Raw genomic sequence first — 24,411 nt, forward strand, 5'->3', positions numbered from 1 at the left:
TTCATGCCCATAGGGGTTTTCTGCGGGCATTTCCAGGAGTGAGGCGAGGTACCACAGATGCATCCCGACCGGATCATGTAAGAATTTGCAAATGAGAAACGTACCCCATCCAGACCTTCTCTGCCCGCTTTGCAGTACATGGTTTGGTGTAAGCACAGCAATTCTCACCTCCTTCTCTCCCTTTTAAGTCTCTTGAGCTTGGAGACCTCTTTCCTCATTGCAATTATGATTATTTGCAACATCAGTGCCATCAAAGATTGGAGCACTTTCCTTTCCCAAATCCTCCCCAGCGTTAACAAGACTCTGAACTTGGTACAGCAAGTGGAAGCCACCACCAGCTCGGTGGTGAGTGTCCTCCAGGACCCTGAGCAGGACAACTACCTGTCCAATAGCCAGTCCATGAACTCCAGCAACTTCACAGCTGGCCTGGACCACTTGTTCCAGTACTCATACTCGGACAATGACCAGCTCTACAAGGAGTACAAACCCCCTCCTCGAGATGCCATTCCTCTGCCCAAGGCTGTCCTCTACCTCCTCATGGCAGCCCTGGTGGTGGTGGCAGTGGCGTACGCCATCGTCGGGCATCTCATCAAGGACCTCATCTACGACTTTGTAGGTGAGTGTGGGCTTCATGCATTGTGTGCTTGTGGCCAAAAAGAGCCTGGTGCCAAGGCTGGACGTGCTGCCTTGCATGTCTCCTTTGATTTGGGTGGGTTTTAGACCAATCTTTGACCCTTTCACATTTGCAAGAGTGTTGGTTAATTTAATGTGCTGGGTTCTCCAAACTGAGTTCTGTGTTGACCATCTTCCCAGAGAAAATCCTTGGGTTTAGCCCCCTTCCTCAAGGAGCAGATCTTGTGCCTGTGTACGTGTGCATAAATGTGTGTCCGTGAGTCTGGGTTGCCAAATGTCTGTAAAATCCCTTGGCCAGTTTCAACTTGAGCTTGGACATTAGAGGTTTCCAACGTGAAAAGTTTCATGGCAACAGCTACCTGAGCACAGGACAACAGTCCACTAGTGCATAGTGAAAGAAAATCTGCCATATGAGCTTAACCCCTTATTAGACACCAGTGAGTCTACAAACTCCTAGGAAACACAGATCAGCAGCCTGGTTGCCTTAGAACAGTCATCACAGCCCTGCAACAAATCCATGCAATGACAGCCCAAAGAGGGTATATTTTTTGAGATTTGCCTTCCTCCTCTTTGGTTTCATCCAGTTGCTGATGAATGCTGTCCCTCACCATCAGGGCTGAGAGCACAAACACTGCTGGCTGCTGTGGTCAGGCACAGGTGCTTGGCTGCTTATGACAAGCTTTCAATGATACTCTTGCTCTTTGCCCCATAATTTGTAAGGCTGGTCGTGCTGGGGAGTGCAAATGTGCCCAATTCTCATTTGAACCCCTGGTACTTTTGGCCCCTACACCCTGACACCCATTGTGTCCTTCTGAGGGTCAGGGCCCTGTTTCAATTACAGTTTTCCAGCTTGGATAGGGATCCAGAAGGGATCTCCAGAGGGATTTGAGCTCCTGGCTCCTGCAGATGTGCACAATCCCCAAAAGCTCTGGGTACAATGCCCTGCACAGGGAAAGGAGGCTGAAATCCCTTTGCACAGCCTTGCTCTGAGCCTGACCCCCAGCCAGGGTAGAAGCCCAGCAGGTTCCATCTCTGCAGGAGGAGGGAGGTCACACTCATCTGGAACAAAATCCACGTGTTCATTCATGATTCCCCTTTATCTCCCTGCTCCTGGGACACAGGAGACACAGAGCAGCCAAAACTCCAGCCAGTGCTTGGGGGTGGGCAGCACCCCTGCCCTGCTGAGGGGAGAGCAAACCAAGCCCTTTGGGCAGATGGTCATGACCAGGCAAGGGCCAGCAGCTCCAGGACACAGGGATTTAGAAGGGGGTTATTTGGGACAAGAAAGGTCAAACCTCCTGGCAGGAGCAGTACTTGGGGTCTCACATGAGGCTGAGCCTAGAAAACTGCAGGATGCTGCTGCTGAGGAGTTTTTCTTTGCTCCAGATGGAAGGAAACGGATATATTGTCTTAAAGTGTTAAATTTAACACTTAATCAGCAGCTTGCTGGGGCTGTGCTCATCTGATTTCGTGCTGCCTTCCCCACAAAGGTAGGCAGTGGGGACAGCACCTAAAAATATCCCCACTCCTGCCCCAAGAAGGTCAAAGGACCGGGTCAGGTCAGGTTAGAAACTCCCCCGAGGCAGGGGCAGCCCAGTCCCAGTGTCCCCACAGAGCAGACACCCCTGTCCCCATTGCTGTGGCCCCTGATGCAGGAGAGCAGAGATGTGGGTGCTCAAACCACCCTTGGGTGGGTGCTGCAAAGCAGGGCAGAATCCACAGAAATGCCCTGTCCCTGCAGGCACAGAGGGGCTGCAGCTGCAGTCAGGGGCACCTGGGCCCAGGTGTGCTGCTTCCAGCTCGGCACCAGTGTTCCCTGCTGACCTTTAGCTTGAGCCTCTGCGTGGGATGAGGTCAGCAGGGTGGCCCTTCTCTTGCAAAGCCCTTTGCAAAGGGACTGCCACAGCCTTTCACAGCACCAAGCACGGCGACAGCACTGGGGTCTGCTTGCTTCCTGACACTTTGGAAGAAGCCTTTTCCCAGTTTAACACCCCTGGCTGCAGGCAAAGCATCCTCCCTGCCCTGGGGTGAAGTAATATCTCTCCAAGTTACGGTCAGAAATCCATATGTGAGCTTCTTCCTCCTCCAGGCAGAGAGGAGAAGGCACTTCCCAAACTCCAGCGGCACCCCTCAGTGCTGAAGGCTGCCTCCAGCTCATCCTAGTTAGCACTCCAGGCCCATCTTCCCACAGTTTTTACACTTAAAATGAGCCAGTCCTCGGAGGAGAGCGGATGAGACCATGTTTGTTAACACTGCCAAGAAACAGCTTTTAAAGAGAAGAGGTTTCATTTGAATGAATTTGCATAAAATTACTCTAGGGACTGGACAGAGAGACCAAGGGACAGTAAATAAGAATCTGCTCTATTAGCTGCCTTAACACAATGCCTGGATTGATATACTCAGCAGCAACTCCAGCCTCTGCTATCAGCATTTCTGCACTAATCATGTTCAGAAATACACAGGGAGAGATGGAAATAAGATGCCAAAGGGCTGGAGCCTGTTTCAGGGAGATTAAAGTGGCAATAGTTAATCGCTGCTTTAAACAGTCACTGGGAGGCAGCGGGGATGATTGTGACTCCTCAATACCAGCTTGTGGGACATGGCTTGGGGAGTCAAAGCATCAGCCAGGCCCTTGCTCCCACAAGAACAATGAGAAGCAGGTGCTAGGCTCAGTTTTGGATGGTGAAGGGGTTCCCGGGATGCTGCCAAGGTTTTCTCCCTGCGAAATCTGAACGGGTATTTGAGACACCGACACCTCTCTTGCAGATCTTATAAAATCAATTAGAGCTTGCCCAGGCATCCCTAGGGGGACATGAGCACTGCTGTGATGCCCAGCAGACTGGGGAGGAGAGGAAAATGGGAACTGCATAGGAGAAGGAGGAAAGATGCATTGTCGGAGAGCAGGAAGGCAAAGCACCTGGGTGTGGATAAGAGGGCTCTGAAAGAGCCCCTGTTCAGCTCTTCCTGGAGAGCCCCAAACACCTTCATTTCTCTCCAGTCTCACGTTTGGCTTTCCCAAAACTCATCTGATGTCTCTGCTTGGGGTTGGACGTGAGTTCCCCGAGGAGGGTGGGAGGAAGGCTCCTGCGTGAGCAGGCTCAGACCCCACCAGCAGTCGAGGCAAATTGGGTCGAAGCGTTTGGAAAGCTGCTTAACTCTGAAGCGCTGGAGAGCTGCCAGAGCCGGCGCTGCGGCGAGGAGCGGGCTTGGCAAATGACAAGGCTGTCACCGCCGTACGAGGCGCCTAATTACTGCAATCCCGGGAATCTGCCCGCCCTCTCTTCTCCGGCCCCGGCAGCTCGCTGAATATCGCTCCTATTTGAAATTTATTTTTTAAAAAAAGGAGGAAAAAGGGGGGAAAAAATAAAAAGTTTGACTGGAAACAAAGGTGTTGCCATGGAGACTGCACGCGTGTGGTGGCCGGGAAAGGGGACAGCATCATCTCCTGCACGGGGAGGAAGGCTCTGCTGGGCTGCGTGGGAGCCGCGCCTGGCAGGAGACCTTGGCTGCTGTCCCCCGCTTCAGCCAAGGCTCCTCCGGGCTGCTCATCTCCAGAGAGGCCTTGGAGGGAACTTTTCCCTCGGGAATGGGCCCAGGGCAGATGCCCAGCAGGTTCATTGGCACTGGCAAGACTGTGCTGGTCGATGGCTTTGGCGCTGCTCAAAGCCCTACGCCATCCTTGGAGCAGGGTCCTTCTTTTCTTTGCCCTTTTGACCCACCAGCCATATTTTTGTTTTTCAGCCTTATCTCCAGCCACCACATTTCAGGCTTCTTTAGGAAACGGTCTCCTTGAACAAAGAAGCTGTGCATGAATGTGGCATTGCTGAAAATAGCTGCTAGGTGATCCTGCAGGGACATGGGATCCACTTTTAATTGCTCCACACAGAACCACAGGGCTCTGAGGATAATTCAGCCCAGGCAGGGATTGCAGACAGCATCTTAGGTCCATCAGAGAGGACTTATACCTCTTCTTTTCCAGCTCTGTTTTGAGGATAATTCCTTTGCCTGCCAAAGTTGTGGGAAGTAACCACGTCAGGTTCCCTTCTGCTTTTCTATCTTGGTTCTAATCCACCTCTCACAGTGATCCCCTGCCTGTTTCCCTTCTGGTGCATGGGGGTGCATCAGGAGTTCCTGAGGTGTTGTTTGGGGAAGCAGTGGCTGCTGTAGGAAATTCACCACTCCCCTCACAGGCTGGGGCTGGAGGGGTGGTCTGCAAAGAGGGCCCACTCCAGGACAGCTGCATTTGAGGCCAAACCTTTGGAGCTCAGAGCTGGAGGAGAGGAATGGCTTCCAGCACACACTGCCAGGCACTGACCAAGGCCTCAGGGATGCAGCATCCCACAGCAGCTTTCCCATTCCTTCCATCATGTGGTGCAGGGATGGGCTGTGTCAGGTCCAGGGATGGGCTGTGCCAAGTCCTGGGGGAGAGGGCTGGGTTTGTCTGCTGCCCTGCAAGCACTGCTCTCCCTTGAGCTGAGACCCAGCAGGGCTCCTCACTCTCTAGTCACCTTCACTCTGCCTCTGGAAGACATGGACAGCAAATATCCACCCCCAGGACCATGCCTGCCTCCCACCTACCCCACCTGAGCCACCACCTCTCAGAGACCCATTCTCTGGAGCTGCAATGCTGCCGGATGGGTGGGACTGGCATCAAATGCAGGCTTGGTCCAGGGTTGCTCTGGTGCATGCAGAGAAGCTGTTTTTAAGAGAATATCATAATTAATTGAGTGCCTTTTCCACGTCACCCCTTCTCCCACCAGATGCCTCCTGCTGGTGACAGCTCTGCAGAGGAACAGTGTCCTTACCTGTCCATCAGCAAAACAGAGTGCTCCCCATGCTCTTTGGGGTGCAGGACAATTTTGACTCAGCCAGCACAGCAAAGCTGAGAAATTTCTGCAAAGCAGGGCAGGAAGAACAAACCCTAACATCAAATTCATTTAGAAAGAAGTGAATCTTCATTTAGAAAGAAGTGAGGGGAAAAGAGGGATTTCTAATAAATTACCGTTGCTAGGGGCAGACACAGATTTTCCATCAGAACAAACCTGGGAGTTATCTGTTGATTTTGCTAATGGATAAGTAGAATCTGTCCAGCAAATGAGACAGCTACAACATCCAGCTGTGACTGCTGCATCATGTCAGAGACACGAGGGATACCCTTGAACTCATCTCCATTGGGAATGCTCCAGCCAGAGCTGGCCCTGCCTTGCTGCAGAGCAATGTGATTGCTGGGTCAGAACTTGTTTCAAAGAAAGAGGTGCTTCTGCTCCTGCTGATGGGAAAAGAGCTTTTTTAGCAGCTGCTTTCACACCCAGCTCCATTTAAAGCAAAACTAGAGCACGAGTTTGATTGTTCATCGAACATGTCGCCCCTTCCTTTCCTGTTTCCATCTCTACAGGGACTGTGAATGTCTCACTCACCAGGCTGCATTTAAATTTCAGCCCTTTCTCCCACCCCCTTCTGCTCTTCTGTCTGGGATGTCTCTTTTTCAGCAGCTGAAGTGCCTCACAGAGATCCCACCCTGCCACCAGTGAATGCAGGGGACTGTGCCACCCCCTTGGGGTGACACTGGGCACAGGGCAACCCTGTGCCCCTCTGCACCCAGACAACAGGAGGCTGCTCCCTGCTGCCTGCCCTGTCAGGGCTTTCTGGGCAAGGACCAGCTGCTCATACAAAGGGCACACTGTGACATCTGGGCATCCCCAGTGTTTTTGTGTCCCCAAAAATACAGCAAATCCCAGAGGTCCTACTTCCAGGGGTGCTGTTAAAAACTGAGAGACAGGCAGGTGCAGGGGCATTTTGTGCCACATCACTCTGCTACTTGGGGATAATAATAATAGTAATAATAATAACAGAATTGCTATTCCACAGCTGCTGATTTGCCCAGTCTGCTCTATCTCCTCTCTCCAGCTGCTTTGGATCAATCACTCCATATCAATCTCACCCCACCTCTCCACTGGCTCTGCAGACCCCAGCAGGCCCACTGATCCTCAGCAGCACCTGACCAGCAGGAAGAGGTGCCTCTGGGTTAGATGCTGCTCCTCAGCCTGGCTGAGAAAGTCACTTTGTTCCTCTCTTTTATCCACGACATTCACAACACACACCCCTGGACATGCCCTGGATTTTGCAGCATGTGTTATGAGCTCCTTCCAGTGGCTGGGTAGGGACAGGCAATGCTTCTTCTTATCTCCAAAGTGTGACTGTCCTGGGTGTGGATCTGCCACTGCCCCAGGAGCACAGTGTGGGATCCCTCCTCACCCCAGCTCTGCCTGTAGCTGTCCCAGATCCATTAGGTGTCTTAGGTTCAGCCTAGCTTTTCTCACCTTCTGGCTGGAGATTGTGTGAACTCGTATGTGGACTTAGACCCAAAAGAGGACTTTGTTTTCCTCTGTGTGTATATTTTTTGTGGCTCATGCATCCCCCTGCCAGCTGTAAGGGATGGAGAGAGAAATACCTGACACAGTGCTGAGGGCTGCAGGTTCCTTTGGCCAGTCACCAGCACCCCTGGGCTTCCAGCCCTTGGCCATCCCCCTTACCCAATTACACCCCTGTGCAGGGTTCATTATTCAAGATTTCCAGCCTGTGTTGGCACATGACATGAGGCTGTCCTTCCCATCCCCTGCAAAGTTCCTTCCACATCAGAGCAAGATTTAATCCCATTGACGCCAAAGATGTGCAGGTCTCCTCTCTCTCCTCCCTCATCCCTCCCCAGACACGCCATGGGTGCCCCCAGGAGACCTCAGTTCCTCCCCCTCACACTGAGAGGAGCCAGAGGGAGCTGCTGGGGAGGATGGAGCCTGGCTGGGATGGAATTGGCAGCGCCTGGCAGGGGACACGAGGGCGGTGACATTTTTATGGTTGTTTCTCCAGGGTCCTGCTGGCAGGAGATCCTCTGCCAGCTCCACGGGGCCTCGCTCCCCTCTTCCACACATGGCAACACGCTGAAGTTACAGGCCATAAATGGCCACAAATAACATGTAATTGTGTAATTACTTCACTCCTTACTTACACAGTCAAATCATAAAGGCATCGCAGTAAATACCCTCTAATGACAGCCTAATTACATCTTCCTGCAGATTACTGGGTAATTAGATCCAGCAGGCTCCAGAAATAATTCCCAGGGAAGCAGTGGTTCGGATTAGCACTCACAATCCAGCCTGCTCTCACCCAGGACCTGGACTGTGGCAGCCCCACACAGCCACATCCCCTTTGGTGACAATGCATGTGTCACTTCTCCCGTGCCAATGGCTTTTGCTGGTGCCTTTGGTGCTGTCCCAGCACACCCACCCCCTGCATTTCTCTGCCTTTACCACAGTGCCTCATCCAGCTCTTGCTTCTTTTTGTGCCTACAAATGTCAACAGGGGTCCATCATCTGGCCACCAGATGCCACTCACCCCTGCTCACAGGCATGCAATGCTCTTTGCTCCTCATTGCACACAGCAATCCCTCTCCAGCAGCTCCCAGGATATTTGAGGACCCATAACTCCTTTTCTAGAGATTATTCCCCTTCCTCCTTGCAGCTCCCACTGGAGTTTTATGGCTGACGTCAAGGAAGGCGAGCTGAGAACTGTAATAGTATTTGTAGGAGGCAATCCTGTTACTGCCTTCAGCTTCTCCTCACGGCAAGCAGCTCTCTGTGTGGGGGCTGCAGCAGCCTGCAAGGTCCTGGGGCCAGGAGGCTCTGTCTGGGATAGAACCAGACCACAGAGAAGGTGGTGGAGTGTTTGGCCTTCAGTCCAAACCCAGTAAAGCCAAGCAAAATCAAAGCTGTAAAGGAAAAAAGCCCCAAATGAGCCTTCTGGGCTTGGCTGATTTTCCTTGGGGAAGGGTTGGGATGGGGAGCCCAGCCTCAGGTGGGTTATGCAACTGAAAGCTAAATGTCCTGGTTGGGACTCAGGGCAAACTCAGGGCTCCCCAAAAACCTTTGGACTGCTTCCTTGCTGAGTTTCCCAATCCCTCTTGCCAGCCCAGTGGTGGCTGAGGGAGCTGTGGTGGTTCTCCTGCCTTTCCTGTTGGACAGCCAGCAAACCCTGCTGGCACAGTGATGAAGGTGAAGAAAATAGGAAAACCAAGGAAAAGCTGTCACTCTCTGGACATGTTGCCAGTGCCCAGTGTCACCACAGAGCTCTGCCCTCCTTGGAGACAGCCCTCTCCTCCAGCCAGCCCATGCTGGCAGTGGGGCACAACCCCTCCACTCCCTGTCCCTGGCAGGGTGGTCACCTACCCTGGCTCCAGAGCATGAGCATCACCCTCAAAGTCATGTTCTGCTCTCTTGGGGATGCTGTGGCCAAATAGCTTCAGGCTGGGGAAAAAAATCAAACATTGCATAGCAAAAACAACAAAATTTTTGGCTTTTCTTAAAAAAAAAAAAAAAAAAAAAAAGGGAGAATTTTTGCATCTCTCAAAAAAAGCCCAAATTTTGACTTGCAGTGCACACACTGAGCATAGAGAGGCCCACAGGTTATTCCTGTCTCTCTGCTCACACCTGAAAAAATGTCTGGCCACCACTGGTGAGCTGAGAAATGAGATCTTCCATTCAACTTCACACCTGGCATCCCACCCTGCCATTTGCCATTATCCAGTCCTAGTTTTGCTACAAAACTCTTTTCGACAGCCCATAAGAAAGACATCTCACTGGGATGGCATTCCCTCTATCATAACTGGAATGTCCTGTGGGGAGAGAAAACACCCCACAGCACAAAGGAGAGAAATTGTATTCTGTGAGATCCAGGGGCAAGTAAGCAGAATTCCCCAGGGACAACAAAATCAGGCTGGTCCTTCTGTCTGCCTCCTGGTAGCCTCTGCTTTATTTTGGTAGCAGAGTTAAAGCAGAGGAGTGTTGGTGCTCCACTGCCCACAGCCACAAGGTTTTGGGGCTGCTCTCCCTCACCTGGATTTCCCCAGCTTTGGTTTCCTCATTGCTGGTGCCTTGTCATCTCAGTGGGCTGTGGCCTCTCACTGCCCAAACAGCCAAGTTTTTTAGAGACAGCAGTTTGGGGAGCAGCACTGCCTGCTTTCACTCAGCTGCCATCCATTGTGCTGCAGGGGATGTTCCAGTCACGCTGCCATCCAGCAGTGACACTGCATTTTGGAGGGACATCAGTCACCCCCAGGGTCGTGGATCAGCTCAGAACCAGGTCCTGGTGGAAGAAGCACAGTCCTAAAACTGCCATGGAAGGTTTGAGGCTCTGGCATGGCTGTAATGTAGTCTCAAGGCAGAAAAGCCATGTCCCAGCCACATCTCCAGCCCCATTTGGATGACACATTTAATCACTTATTCTCTCTGACAGCAAAATCCCACTTTAGGAAATAGATTGCTGGAGACCCCAGATGCACGCTTCACTTTGGAGGCACTTCACTCTCATTTTTGGGATTAACAGGGTGATTTCATCTGCCTAAGCTGGGAGGGCTTCCAGAAACCATCAGCCTGAAAACAGCCCAGAGCTGGGAAGAGCAGAGATCCCAGCACCAGGGGAGTGGAGGGAGCTGGGAGCTGAAGGGGCAGGGATGGGCAAGGGACACTCCTGGAGGGGAAAGCACCCAGTTAGAGGTAGGGTGTAGCTGAGGCAGGAATTTTCACACAATTTCAGAGCCTTGAGCTCTAGGCAAAGAGCTGGAGGTAACCAAGGGCTTGTTTTGTGCTTTTCCCTCCTCCAGACTGGATCTTTGGCCCTAACCCGGATGACAACAGCAACAAGAGCGACATCAACTGCATCAGCAACAGCGTCAACGAGATGAGCGAGCTGCCCGAGGCGCCGCAGCGGCATCCCCGGGAGCGGCAGCCCCAGGACGTGGTCATTGCCATCAGCGAGACCTGTCACCTGCCGCAGCAAACGTGACCGGCGCCACGCCCGGGCCGGGCGGGATGGAGCAGCGGGATCGGCAAGGAGCAGCGGGATGCACAGCAGGGATGGAGCAGCGGGATGGAGCCATGGAACAGAGCAGCAGCCGCCCCGCAGGGCCGGGCGGGGAGAGGATGGGATGGGCAGAGCCGGCCCCCTGGAGCAAAGCCCTCCTCCCCCTGGTTGTACCAGCCTCTAAGGACCTTGTGGGGGTGGGTGGCATCACCCCTTCTCCCAGGCTTGTCAGCCCTTGGGTTTGTGACCCCCTCTTTGTTCCCTGTGAATAGCAAAAAAGAAAAAGCAAATGCAAAATACACTCACCAGACAAAGCTTGCAAGAGGAATGAGCTGCAGAGAGAGGCCGGGCAGTCCTTTGGCATGTGGCTGTCATGGAATGGTGTGGGGAAAAGGGCAAAGGAAACAAGGAGGCTGCAGAGAAATGTGGTGTCTGCACTTCTGGGGACAGGCCCAGGGCACAGCAGGGAGCTGGGAGCTGCAAAAAGGCACAGAAAGGTCGGCAGGGGCCAAATCCCCCAGTACATTGGTGATCTGCCTGGGCCATCACTCCTGCCTTCAGTTCTGCAGCTCCAGCTCACAGCCCTTTCTAGCAGGTGTGTCCTGTGGCTCTGGGACAGCAGGGTGACAGCCCAAGCTGCCCAGGGAGCCTGATTCTTCTGGGCCTGTAACCAAACCAGGGCCATCACATTCCCTCCAACACACCTCTGCTTGAGCCCAGCACCCCCTGGCAGGGAGCAGCCCTGTTGGGACCAGGTACAATCCATTTTTCTGAGGAAGGTTTCTGGAGAGGAGATCAGGGACCCATCTGCATGAAATCCAAACTCTTTGTGGGGGAAAATAGCCCTTGTATGTCTGCATCCTTCAGACCCATCCCAGTGTGAGCACCTCCTACATCACCCTCAGAATTCCTGCCACCCCAAGGGGTGCTGGTTTTGTACTGGGGTCAGCCCCACATGCAGTGATGGAGCAGAGACACCTCCCTGTTCTCCCTGGACACCTTCCTCTTCCCAGCCAGAGCACACCAACCAAAACTGCCCTTCTCTGTGCCCAAAGACATCCTTTCCCATTTGTAGATCCCTGCTCCTCACTGTTTAAGGGGCTCGGGGGAAGCCAGCAACAGCAAATGTGTGGTGCAAGCTCCCAAACCATGTGGGAAAAGGAGCATCCTGATGGCTTCATTGCTGTTTTAAGATCAGCTCTTCAAAACCTCAATACAGGTTTTAAACCAGGATCCATAATTTCTCTGTGTAGCACAGTGGAGGCACTGGGACCCAGCTCATTCCTTGTGCCTCTCCTTTATGAAGATCCCTTTGCTCTCCACATCTTCCCTGAACTTAAAAAAAAGGTTATGCTGGTGTGCCACAGAGCCAGTCCTGAGATGGGGCCGAGGTCCAGACTTGTGCATTCAGGGATGCAAGTCCTGCCTTTTCCCAGCCTGCAGCGCCCAGCACAGCACAAACAGAGGGGCCAGAACAGCATCTTCCCCTTCTGAAGGTGCTTAAGGAAAATGAATGTGGTTTCAAACTCCTGCTCCAAGGGCTTTAATGAGAGCCATTATCAGCAGTCCCACCCTGGGCTGGGGCTTTGTCGCTTTTCAGCAAGTGACAGTGAGGACAGTACCCCAGACCTCCCCCCGTAATTAACCATTTCCGATCTGACAGTGTTCTCTATTTTGCCACCGTCATTTTTCTCTGTGGTTTTTTTGTTTGTTTGTTTGTTTGTTTTGGTTTGGGTTTTTTTGTTTTGTTTTGTTTTTTTTTATTTGAGTCCTGGGTTTGTGGCGTGGCTGCTCTGGCACCTGCCAGGCTTCCTGGGGCTGGACAGGGGTGCTCCATCAGCACAAGGGGGATGCTGGGGCATGATCCCCCCAGTGACTGTCACCCCTGCAGTAACCCCCTGCAGCACCAGAGCTGGCTGTGGGCTGGGGAAGCCGGGAAGCTCCAGATTCGCGGGGTTCAGCAGGTTGGGCAGGGAGGGATTGGTTTGTTGCTCCCTGCTCTCTCAGCATCAACAGGGTGGACACCGGGGTCACGCAGGTGAGGGACAGTGACACACCGTGTGTCACAGTGGCACTGCTCACCATGGGGACACGCCACTCCTGGGCACAACCAGTCCCCCCATGGCTGCACCGCAGCCCCATCACCCATCAGCGGCTTGGAATGAGGTGGAGGCTTCCCTGGGCATGGAGGCAGCCCCCCTGCACTCCAGCCGGGCTCTGGCTCCCTTCCTGAGACCTTCGGGGTCCCACAGGACGCGGTTTGGCCCCAGGAGATGCTCCCGCACCGAGCAGCGGCTCGCACGCTGGGCTGGGGAGGCTGCTCCGGAGCAGGAGCCGAGGGAAGGAGCCCAGGTGAAGGAAGGAGCCCAGGCGAAGGAAGGAGCCCAGGCGAAGGAAGGAGCCCAGGCGAAGGAAGGAGACGAAGGAAGGAGCCGAAGCTCCCTCCTGTGGCCGCCGGAGCCGGGCAGGGCTGGCAGGGAGCGCCCCGAGCCCTCCGCTCAGCCTCTCTGAATTCCCCCTTTGCAGGGGTGCCAGGGGGGTCCTGGGGCTGTGCCCATCTCCAGGAATGACCAAGCACTGGGTGATGCTACTGCAGTGCCCACAGCGAGGGGAAACACCAAGCTGGGCAATGCCACAGCCAGGGTTGCCACCAGAGCTCTGCGGGACCCCGGGGCTGCTTTCAGAACTGACCCCACTGGAATCTGCCAGGAATGGGGGAACACCACAGAGGGCAGCTGTTCCCCACACCACCTCCCTTCACATCGGCCCTTCCCTGCATCCCTGCCATCATCTTCCCCCTGCTTTTTCCCCAAACATGTCACCAGAGCCCACACCAGTGCTGAGCTCTGAGGCTGACTGTGAGCCTGCAAGAGTCCCAACACCACAGAGCCTTTTTGCCAGGCACAGCATGGCTTTGGGCTGCCACAGCCCCATCCCTCCAAGATCTCAGGGTCTCTCTGTCCACCCATGGAGGGCATCACCAGTACCCTCAGAGGACCTTTGAAGCAGGGTGGCAGGACAGGACCAGGCAGATGAGTGAGGAGTGTTCTCCATTTTTTGTTTGGGGTGTGCTAATGGTAGAGCATCCTTGTGTGCTCCTCTCACTCACCAGAACCCCCTCTGCAGGCTCAGCTGTCCTCCTCAGCCCTCTCCTTGCCCTCTGAGCAGGGGACAAGTTTCTGGTGATCCAACAGCAGGGACCCAGGAAGAGCATGGAGGGGCTGCTTTGCCCAGGGGAGGATTTTTGGGGATGCTGAGGAAGAGGGGGTCTCATGAGTGTGCCAGGCTATTCTGACTGCACCTCTTTAGTGCAGGAGGTTGCTCTTTAATTCCCTCCTTCCTCCCCTAAGCGCCTTAGGGAGCAGAGAGGAGAGATGCTGCTGCTTTTTATAGCAGCCATAATCCCTGCTGCTCACACTGCCTGCACCTCCTGCCCCGAGACACAGGGCTGAGCCTCCAAAACAGGGCTGCTGCCCAAAAACTGCCTCCAAATCCTTTGGCTCCCAGCACTGCCTCTCTCCCAGAGCACAGACCCCAGCTGGGGGTGGGTCTGGACTCAAGACACATTTTCAGGAGGGGTGGGACAGCCACAGGTGCTGCATTCTGACACGGAGGGACAGACAGACACGTACAGAGACACACGGATGAGCACCAGAACAACTGCCTGGCCTCCCTGCTCTCCGCCAGGACTTGTGGAACAGGAACCAACCCCACAGCACAGCCACAAGAAAGCCCTCAGGCACAAGAGGAGACTGGGGGTTTCTTTCCTTTCTATCTCCCCAACTTTACAAAAGGGAAGCTGAGGCAGGGAGGGAGCAGGGTTAACCCTAACCCTGATGAGGGTAGGCAGCTGATGAGCTTCCAAGTAGATGAAGCCTTTCTTTGGATGTAACCCCCAGGCTGTGAGCTTCAGTACTTTGTCAGGATCATTTTGGCGTTGGGCTGCCTGGTTTCCCTCACCCAGCCTGTGCCTGCGAAGCCACAGATGGCATTTGAGCCATCATCCCTGGGCATGAAGGGACTGAGGAAAAGGGATGTGAAGTGGGGCAGTGGCAGGTTTGGTGTGGGGCAGGAGAGGCACATTTCACCTCCTGTGGCTGTCCTGGTGGTCAGTGCTGTCCTTGCAGCCAGCCCCATTCCTGGTGTGTCCCCACCCCAGGACCACAGCCACCACGGGAGGGCACGGGCACTGCAGCTGCTTTTTTCCCATTGCCATTGCCCTCTCCAGCAGCTCTGCTTTTGCTTCTCTCCAGCCAAAAGTCCCCCTGCCTCTGCACTCTGCCAGGAGGAACCCAGCACAGCTCTTGACCTTTCACTGTTTCTGTTCTGCTGCCCATGCTTGGGCAGATGACATTTTCTCTGCCCACCCACCCCAGCTCAGAGGGTCTCAGCAGTGGGCAGCCTGGCAAATCCTGTCTGAAACCACTTTGTCCTGCCGGAGGTCTGGCCCCTGTCTCCCACAGCTTCTTTGCAACACATTTGCTGTAATTTTCCCTTTAAACACCCCACAGAGGGAAAAAAAAAATCAACCCAGGGCGGGATGTGGGGGGGGTGGTTCTTCTAGGTCAGGCTGAGCTAAGACAGGGAAAGAAGATTAATTTCTCAGCAGAGCAATTCAGATTTTTCTGCTGCTCCCTGCTGGGGACTGAGGCTGGTGCCAGGAGCACACTGATCTCCTGGGCACACACGTGTTTTGGTTGTCACCCCTGGGGTGGCACTGAGCAGGATGTCCCCAGATCCATGTCCTGTGTGGGAGGTGTAGGGGGATTCTCACCCAGCAGTGGGTGATGGAGGTGGGAAGAAGGTGGAATATCAGGGATGATGAGGGCCAGGGGGGTTCTCAGCACCCAGCGAGGAGGAAGGGGACAGCTGTGCCCCCAGCTGGGCTGGGACAGGCAGGGAATGAAGCCCTGAGCCTGCCCTTGTCACCCAGCCGTGCCCACACACCCACTGAGCGGGCCCTGAGCAGTCACACTTGTTTTTCACTCCCCAGGAGTGCTGGGAGCTCTAAAGCCAGCGGATTATTCTCCAAAGCAAAGGCCTGGCCTGCTGCCAGCCCCTGGCAGGGAGCAAACAGCCTGGGGAGGCATTTCCCAAAGGCTCAGCTTGTTCCTGGGTCACACTCTGACTTTGTACCCCATTCAGCAGCCTCACACTCACTCAGTGCAGACACCAAGAACCTCAGGAGAGGTTCCCAAAGGTGGGGAGGAGGCAGGAGGTTCCCAGGAGACCCCACTTGGTGTCTGAGCCTCCCTGGGCAGAGCATCCCCTGCCCAGTATGGCTTCTCCAGGGTGTTGTAGGGATTCAGCAGAAGACAGGCACAGGGAGGGAGATGTCTCTCGTTCTCCTCTTTGCACAAAACCTGTAGGAGGTTCTTTGGAGACCTGTGAGCCTGGGGCAGTGGGAAGGAAAAGCTGGAAGCCAGCTGGAAACTCAGGACACAAGAATCCTACACTGGATTCTTGTGGTTCTTGTGGATTCTTCTTAAATCCTGCAGATTTAACCCAGCACTGGGGGTTCCTGGTGTAGGTTCCAGTGTCCCCTGGGCACTGTGGGGAGCTGCCTGGAGGAGAGCTGGCTGATGGGGCCAGCCTGGGTACCATGCCCCAAAGGAGTGGACTGAACTCAATTGCCCTAAACTGGAGGCAGCTTTGGCATCATGGAGCTCTTCCTGGGGATCTGGGGATCACCACTGTGCTGGGACCAGCACCAACACTTCGGCCGTGCCCAGGAGAACATCAGGACATCCCCACTGCCAAAAGCAGGGGTTGGGGGCTACACTCAGCCTTTCCTGTCCCATTTATTGGCCTCTCCTGCCCCACACTCTCTGCAGTGGGTCAGGCAGCAGAAAACCAGAGCTCTGCTCACAGCGCTGTTCCCCAGGAAGGGTTAGAGGTAACAAGGTCAATCTGCAAGGAAGAGGAGGGTGGGGACACTGTGATCCAGCCCCACAGGCTGTGCTGGCACCCACACACCCCCTGCACCCACTCCCAGCGTCACCCCACAGTGATGCTCCCCGTGCCACAGAGCCCATGGGGCGGTGTGGGGCCACCAGAGCAAAGGACACGGAGTTCAGCCACCTCCCTTCCGACCATGGGGACCTTTTCCCCTGAGAAAAGGATATTTTCATGCTTCCTCCCCACAGGAACTAACAGAAATTGCTTAAATGGCTGCATGGCTCTGGGGACAGGCCCTTTCAGAGCTGAGCTGCACGCAGGCAAGGGAAAGCCCAGGGGACATTTTAATAACAAGCAAGGAGAGCTATTGAAGTGTTTTACTGCCTCGTTAAGGCACTCTAATCTCTGTGTATATCTGGAAAAAAAAATTGGCTGGCTGGTGTTTTTATTGTAACAGAGGTGGGTGTATTCTGGCACGGCTGGGATCCCGCCTGCTTTATCTGCTTGTTTTCTTACCTGATACCAGCAGTGAACAGCCCAAGAGCAGCTCAAGGGCAGCAGCAGCAGGGTCAGGGCCAGGCAGGCCAGGAGGAAGGCTGAGGATCTGTGCTGTGGGCTGTTTCCTACCCACACGTGCTCTGCACCCCATTGCTGCACCCACCTTTCAGCCAGACACAGGTCCCCAGGTGCTTCCCCAAGGGAAGTTTGGGAAGTTGGCTCTGCACATGCCTGGGATCCCTCATCCAGGCAGCCCAGAGACAGAGCAGGGAGACAACAACAAGGTCCCATACACCCCTCCAGCTCCAAGGGCTGGGATTAGAGGGACACACAGATTTTGCGACAATGGGCACCTTGGATTGATATAAACCAGGCTGACGAGTCCATGACCAGGGAAGCCCCAGCAAAAGTTCTTCTGCAGCAATACAGGGTCATGCAACTGCTGAGATCTAGGTTTGTAGGTGGAGTAGGCTGGGCATTTTATGTCTAAGGTATTCTTCATTATTCTATTTTTTACCTCAGCCCAGCAAAAACTGGGGAAATCCTGCTGAGTCCTGCTGGCTCCAGCATCCAGTTCCCCCCTTGCAAACACTCACGGTGTCAAGGCCGTGAGCTGGAAGGGATGCTGAGGCTGGGATGGCAGGACTGGGTAAGCTGATTGCATTTGCTTTGGAAAAGTTGATGTTTGTATGAGCACTGGCTCCAGTGGTTCTAAAGGGATCCACCCAGGAGCAAATCCCACCAGCTGATATCAGAGCTGTGCTGCTCCCAGTCTGGCTGGCCTGGAAAAGTCTCTGCTCTACACCCAGATCCATGCTGGGTGGAGGAAGCCATGGGAGCCAAAGCTGCCACTGCAGAACACTGGAAGAAAAGACTCCAGCACAGCCAACAGGGCTGGCAAACACCTAAAATGATCTTCCTTGGAAATACGGGGCAGGAAGGGTGAAGGTGCTGTTTGACACACAGTCCAGCCGACAATACAGTCACCCTTGCTCCCAGCAGATGTGCCCTGGTACCCAGCTGCTTCAGGAAAAGTGACTTTTAGCACTGATGTGAGAAGGGACAGATGCCCAGACACTTGGACTGTGCCTGTTTCAGGGCTGGGGCTAAACCTGCCCTCCTGCAGGACTGCCAGAGGCCCCAGGGCATTCCACCCCACAGCCTCTCCCTTTTCCCTGGAAACACCAGTGAGCTCAGCAAAGCACCGACAGCGTGCCTGGGAGAAACACAAACATTTATTAAGCCAGCTATGGGGTTTTTTTTGAGAATTATTTTAACAGTGCCAGAGGACTTACCCTGTCTCCCCCAGGGACCCTCAGCTGATTCATTGCATGCAGGGTTAGCAGCAAAGCAGGGGACAGCCAGCCTTGGGGACACGGTGGCTCAGTGTCAGCAGGGAGCCACGAGCTACTCACAGGCAATGGCAAGGCAAGCACAGCTACTCCAGGGCAGGCAGATGGATGCTTTTCCATAAGGGAACCCACTCCCAGTTTGCTGGGATCCACCCAAGTCCTCAGCAGGTACCATCTCTAAGAATTTTTGGGTATTGTCCTGCTCTCCACATCCATCCAGGGGGGTTCTGAGGATCTGCAGGGGAAGGGAGGGTGCTTGGGGCTCTCAGAACAGAGGGCAAATTTCCACCGAAGGTGCAGCTTCAGAGACACCAAGCTGAACGTGCTGTGCACCCAACCACCTTCCCAAGCACAGCCAGCTCACATCTCTCATCTGGAAATCACAGCCAGTCACCTCCCTCTCTCTCAGCTTCCCACTGACATCCTGAGACCTTGTCCTGAGACCACTCCTGCCATCCCAGCATGGACAGATCCAAGATGTGACCCACAAGGCAAGGGAACAACAGCACGAGGGTGAGAGCAAAGCTATCACAGCATTGGCTGGGGACAGATGTACCTGTGGGTTCTGAAGTCAGGACACTCCAGGCTTATCCACAAATGTGGAAGAGCTTGGCTCCTTGGATCAGGATGCTCAAGTCCTTTCCTGCATCACCTGGTGAAGGCAGAAGGTCGTGCCCAAGCTCTCACACAGCTCCAGCTGCAAGCCATGCTCTACAAGCCAGCGAGGGGTGTGCTGGGGACAGCAAAAGGCACAGGCAGAAGCCAAGGCTACAAAGACAGAGATGTCTCCAGGGCAGAGTCACTGCAAATCCACCCCGACAGAGCAGCCTCATGTTTCTGGTTGCTGGCAGAAGGCAGAGACCTGGCACCATTCATCCCACAGATGGAGAAACCCAGCCTTCCCCACCGTGTCAGGGGAAAGCAGGAGCCCCCCTGAGCCTGAGCCCTGCAGGCTCTGCCCATGTGCTGCCACATCCAGGGATCCTGCAGGACTGCTCCCAAGGTGGGAGACAGTCCAGGAACAGACTGGAGAACTGGATTTCCATTTCCCACCCAGTGCTCTGTTGTTCTCATGCCATCACATTGGGAAGCCTGCACCATCATCCTTCCTCTGCAGAGCATGGACAGAGGCTCCCCAGCCCCACCTCAGACTGGATTCACAGAGGCATCTAAACCAGGCAGGGCTGCACCTACAGGGAAGGGTTTTTTAGCATCCACCACGTGCTGGGGACAAACCCCAGGTCTGCCCTGCCCTGGATGGACACTGGCCGTGAGGACAATGATGGAAATGAGCAGATCCAACAGGGATGCCCTGCTGATGGTCCTGCCCCACACTGAGCATGCTGGTGCCATCAAGCTGTGGCTGCACAGCAGTGCCTCCTGTCCTCTCAGGGTAGTCATTTTGGGGGAAGGGTCCCCAGTTTTTGCACACATGAAGCTGAGGATTAGAGAAAGAGATCCCAGGAACACCACTGTCCCAGGTTTCCCCACCACCACCACCAAGGACAACAGAGGGGCGTCCAGCCACCTGCAGGCAACACCCTAGAGCAAAGGATTAAATCTACCAGGAGCCACTTCACCCCTCCTCTCCCAGAAATGTGCGGCAGGGCAGGCACCCATTCCCCTATGGCTGCATCACCAAACGCTGTTTGGGCCACCAGAGGAACAGTGCAACCCACCAAGCCAGCCTGGCCCCCCTTTCCAGCCACCCCAACTCTCCCAAGCACAGAGAAGTGAAGCAGAGTGGGCAGCTGGGAGAGCTGGACTGGGAAGGCAAAGCCAAGGGCTATAAGAATGTCACATCATCCTGTGACTGGAGCCAGCGCCAGTGGGCATCGTACTCCAGGTGCAGTTTGCTGTTGAGTTTGCAGTTCTCAAGGTCAGCCTCAGCTTTCCAAGCCTTCCCATCTGGATTTCCCTTCCCCAGCCTCTCCCTGGCCCCTGGTGGTGATTTGGTGTCTCTGTCTGCCTCCAGAGAGGGGGACTGCTGGCCCAAACACCCATTGGCCACCTGGGGCTCCTTAGCCAGCCACTGATCCTGGGGCAGCCCAGGCGGGGACAGGTCCACGTGGGGCCACTCGTGCTCCTCTGCCTCCTTCTCCTGCTTTGCAGGACCCCTCTCGAGGTCGATCCTGACCCAATCCTGCTCTGCCCTGGCCAGGGCTCTGCCTGCCGTGGACGCAGCGGCGGTTTCAGCGGCGCTGTGCGAGTACTCGTCCATGTCATCGGCCAGCGTGTCGAGGTAGCTGCCCACGGAGATGCTGTCCAGCCTGTCGTTGGGGTCCTGCAGGCTGTCCCAGCTGCCCCGCCGGGAGGCCTCCTGGCTCTCCACCAGGCTGTACTGGCTGCTGGCCAGGCTGCTGCAGCGGCTGGTCAGCGTGCTCCGCTCCTCCAGCAGCCACTTGACCGCCTCGATGCCCTCGTTCACCACCACCAGCTGCTGCAGGATCTTCACGTCCACCGCTCGCAGGTATGCCTGGGGGGAGACACACAGCACAGGGGGGTTGAGGTGACCCAGGGGCCTCGTGTCCCAGCCCAGCTGAAGTGTCACTCTGGTGGCCACAAGTCTGCTAAACGATTTGATAAAAAGCATGGTATGGGAGAACATCTCGCGCAGGGAACCATCCCTGTCTAAGACCTGGGGACATGGCCACTGGTGACCAACAACTTATGGCTCCCACCAGCCACCAACCCCCCAGGGAAATAAATCCAGGGCACTTGTGTTGATATCTTCTATGGGAACAAGGAGTAAGCAAGGAACTGGAGGTATTGGATGCAGGTCTGATCCCAGAGCATCCTCCAGGACCTGGGAGGCTGCTGGCAGGGCAAGAGGCTCGGGCACTGCTCAGTGCAAGTGTCTGGCTGGACCACCAGCACTTCCCCAGGCTGGTCCCTTCATGCCTTTTCTTCTCACCTTCCAGGGTCTGAACCAAGCCTGGTGACAATGTCACACAGCAGGATCTGGAGACCCAAATCACTCCCAAAACGGGAGGACAAGGAGGACAGGCATTGCTGATCACACCACTCGCCTCACCGACTCCTCCTGCCCCTTGAGCCTGGGGAAGCTCTTTGCAGACCTCAGCTGCTGCAGAAACATCTGTTTTCCTAATGGAAAGCCCCATGTGCCAAGACATTCCTGTCTGTATGATACTGGCCGCCAAAAGCCACTGGATTTCCCCTGCACAGGACACAAATATTTTGCCAGGAAAGGAAATAAGGCCACGATGGGGGAAAAGGGAGAAAACCCACTGCAGGGCACTGCAGATGCCCATGGACTCTTTCACAAACACATCCTGCGCTCAGCATCAGCAAGCTGGGACAGAAATCCATGCAGAAATCCATGTGCTCCCCAGGGATCCTTTTTAAGCACAGTCCCTGATCCTCAGCATCCGCTACCCTGGGAGTCACTTGCCCTCCCACGGGTGACCCCACGGCCTCCTGAGACCCCTGTCTCCGGTCCCACAGCCACAGCAGCCACACAAGCATCTGAGGAAGGAGCCTGGGAAAACTCCAGCCAGGATCTCAGCACGTGACACCTCTCACTCCAGCCGACAGAAAAAAAAAAGGGTCAAAGATTTGTAAAGACCCAGCACCAGTTCTCCCACCCCCTCCTCATGCTCCTCAAGCTGGATTTAAATAAAAAATAGCAGGGATGTGCCCGGATTGGGGCAGGAGCCAGCTTCCAAGTACAGAAATTTCCTTTCTAGGCAAGTTATTTCAAAAACTGCCTACAATGGACTTTTCTGCACGCACTGCTAAAGCATCTGGCCTTGGCAGGGAGACGACGGAGGAGGAGGAGGAGAGCTGGAAACCCCTGGTGGGGGGGTTCCCCATTTTTCTCTGCCTCGTGCAGAACTGCAGCTGTCAGAGATGCCCGGGGCGCCAACCCAAAAGCAGAGGGTGGGATAACACTCCCTTGCTTTCCACACTGCTTGCTGGAAGGAGTTAGCCATCAATTTGCAGCTAGTTCTCACCAGCCTGACCTCCCCTCTGCACTCCAAGAACCCCCCTCTCCAGCAAGGCCTGGTTACTGTGGGAGGAGACCCAGCACAGGCTGCTCTCTGTACTCCTCCACATGCACTCAAGCTCACTGCACGACCTCGCAGCAAGGACGGGCTGTGCAGGGGACTCTCACACTCCTCCTCATGTTCTCCATGGGCAGATACAGCCCTGCTCCCCTCCCCAGCACGCAGGAAACCTCAGGCACCTTCTCCTTTCAAGATACCTAGCCCTAGGGATAAATCTTCCTCCTCAGATCAGGAGGCGAGAGTGGGAATTTGCTAAATTCTCCTCCCACCGCCCACTCCCAGGCCAGCTTATCCTCAGAGCATTGAGGGTTTGCTGGTTTCCTGCTGCTCTCGGAGAGGGGGTGGAATTCTGGTCCCTGTTCATGGGGATGGGGCGATGAGGAGAGCCCTGCGCTGGGTTTTGGCACCTGGGTTCCAATCCCAAGCTGCTGACCTGGGTGTGAGGTGTCCCCAGCTCCTCACTGGCCAGCAAGGAGAGCCAGGGCAGGGCAGGGAAATGCGTTTCTGAGCCAAGGTGAACAAAGCCCGGCCCAAGGCAGGCCCTGCTGGCCATAGGCTGAGGCTGCTCGCACCTGGGCAGGGCCAACACACCGCACTGCCCCAGAGACCTTTCTCCTCCGGTCAGGGTGCAGCCTCCTGCGGAGGGAGGATGAAAGCAGAGAGAGGATGAAAGCTCCCGCACCGATGGGAATATTGAATCAGGCAGAGCGGAGGGCTCGGGCTGGGTGGTGCTCCGCTCCCCCGGGGGCACGCAGGGATGCGGGCGTATTTAGCCTGTTTCCCTATGGAAACAACGCTCATTCCCACCCGCTCGGCATGTTGGTGCGTGGGAGAGTCCCTTCCCCCAGCTGCACTTGAACCCATTGCCCAACCTCGCCACGTTTCCCGGAGGCGCAGGCATCGCCGGTCTTTGCTCCCTCCACGAAAGAGAGGCGAGAACGCCGCCACCGGCACTGCCCCGGTCCCCGGGAAGGGCTGCCACCGCAGCACGGCCCTTTAGAGCCACCCGAGAGCCCCGAACCCCGGGAGAGCTCCCAGCGATGTCTGTGCCTCGTCACCCTGGGGGTCACACCCGGGGGACACGACATCCACCACCATGCCCTTGGCGAAGGTCCCTGCTCTAAATTCTGATCCCGGACACCGCGATCCCGACGGAGCCGGCATTGGGGCTGCGAGGGGGCAGCACGGAGGTGGCCGAGGGACACCCCGGGGGTGGATCTGCGTGGGCCGGGGCAGAGAGCGGCCGGGGAAGGGGCTGTGAGCTGGGGGCTGTTAGCGCGGACACGGAGGAGCAGGGGGGTTCCCTGGAATGCAGGCAGAGCGCGGGCAATATCGGGGACTGTCACCGGGGGCGGCAAGCGGCTGCCCGAGGCGGCTGCGGTGACCCGGGGTCGGGCCGGTCAGTTACCGGCAGCGCTCCCGGTACCGCGGTACTCACCAGCTCGAGGCGGAGCGTCCGCAGGCGTTCGGCGAGCGGCGGGTGGGCACCGCGGGCCGGTGCGGGTGTCGCGGGCGGCGCGGGCGGCGCGGGGGCGGTGTCGGCCCTTAGCCCTCGGAGCAGCACGGCGGGCGGGCGCCGGCCCACCTTGCCCGCCAGGTCCCGCAGGTCGGCGGGCAGCGCCTCCCCGCCGCCCTCCATGCGGGTGGGGCAGCGGCGGCCGCGCTGTCACCGCCGCCCGCGCCCGGACCCGCCCCTGCCGAGGCCCCGCCTCTGGCCCCGCCCCCGCCGCCACCTGCCCGCGCACCAGCGAGAGCCGCCGGGGCGCGCAGAGCGGGGCAGGGCGGGGCCGGGGGCGGGCCCAGCGTGGGCCACGCCCCCCGGTGTCGCTGCGGCGCCGGAAGCGGCGCGGAGGGAGCTCGGGGCGGCATCGGCGGCACCGCCGAGCCGGGACCGGCCCTGCCCTGCCCGCCCCAGCCCGGCCCCGCCTCAGCCTCCCCGTGAGTAGCGCGGCCGGCACACGCCTCCCGGCCCTCCCCGCGGTCCCCAAGCGCCTGGGTCCCCCTCTCCCCGCCGCCGCTCATTGCCGCCCTCACACACCCGGCTCTCCCGCTCGGCCCTTCGCCACCTCCGCCCCCCGAGTGCCTCTGGGCCCCTGAGCGCTCCTCTCCCCGCCCTGCCTGGCCTGGCTGGGGCGCGCTGTGCTTCA

The 24,411-nt window shown here is 56.2% G+C and overlaps 3 protein-coding genes across 5 annotated transcripts in view; 2 read left to right on the top strand and 1 right to left on the bottom strand.

The window, feature by feature from the left end:
• Positions 1 to 24,043, bottom strand: LURAP1 (leucine rich adaptor protein 1). The gene is made up of 2 exons (XM_074545870.1): positions 23,703 to 24,043; positions 1 to 20,712 (listed from the first exon to the last, which is right to left on the bottom strand). The coding sequence occupies exons 1-2, from the start codon at positions 23,901 to 23,903 to the stop codon at positions 20,023 to 20,025; spliced, it is 891 nt and encodes a 296-aa protein (XP_074401971.1). The 5' UTR covers positions 23,904 to 24,043; the 3' UTR covers positions 1 to 20,022.
• SMIM44 (small integral membrane protein 44) lies at positions 139 to 18,971 on the top strand. The gene is made up of 2 exons (XM_074545871.1): positions 139 to 616; positions 10,289 to 18,971. Exons 1-2 carry the CDS (start codon positions 139 to 141, stop codon positions 10,468 to 10,470), a joined length of 660 nt encoding a protein of 219 aa, XP_074401972.1. The 3' UTR covers positions 10,471 to 18,971.
• Positions 23,163 to 24,411, top strand: part of POMGNT1 (protein O-linked mannose N-acetylglucosaminyltransferase 1 (beta 1,2-)) — a 15,556-nt gene continuing 14,307 nt past the window's right edge. Inside the window, exon 1 of one of the 3 annotated variants that reach the window (XM_074545869.1) lies at positions 23,163 to 23,375. The gene's annotated coding sequence lies outside the window, so the exon portion shown is untranslated. Of the gene's footprint in view, positions 23,376 to 23,436; positions 23,455 to 24,040; positions 24,203 to 24,411 lie in introns of those variants that run through there. The other 2 variants (XM_074545868.1, XM_074545866.1) reach the window with 2 other exon arrangements.

The sequence above is a fragment of the Zonotrichia albicollis genome, chromosome 8 (genome assembly GCF_047830755.1).
Source record: "Zonotrichia albicollis isolate bZonAlb1 chromosome 8, bZonAlb1.hap1, whole genome shotgun sequence".
NCBI classification, from domain to species: Eukaryota; Metazoa; Chordata; class Aves; order Passeriformes; family Passerellidae; genus Zonotrichia; species Zonotrichia albicollis.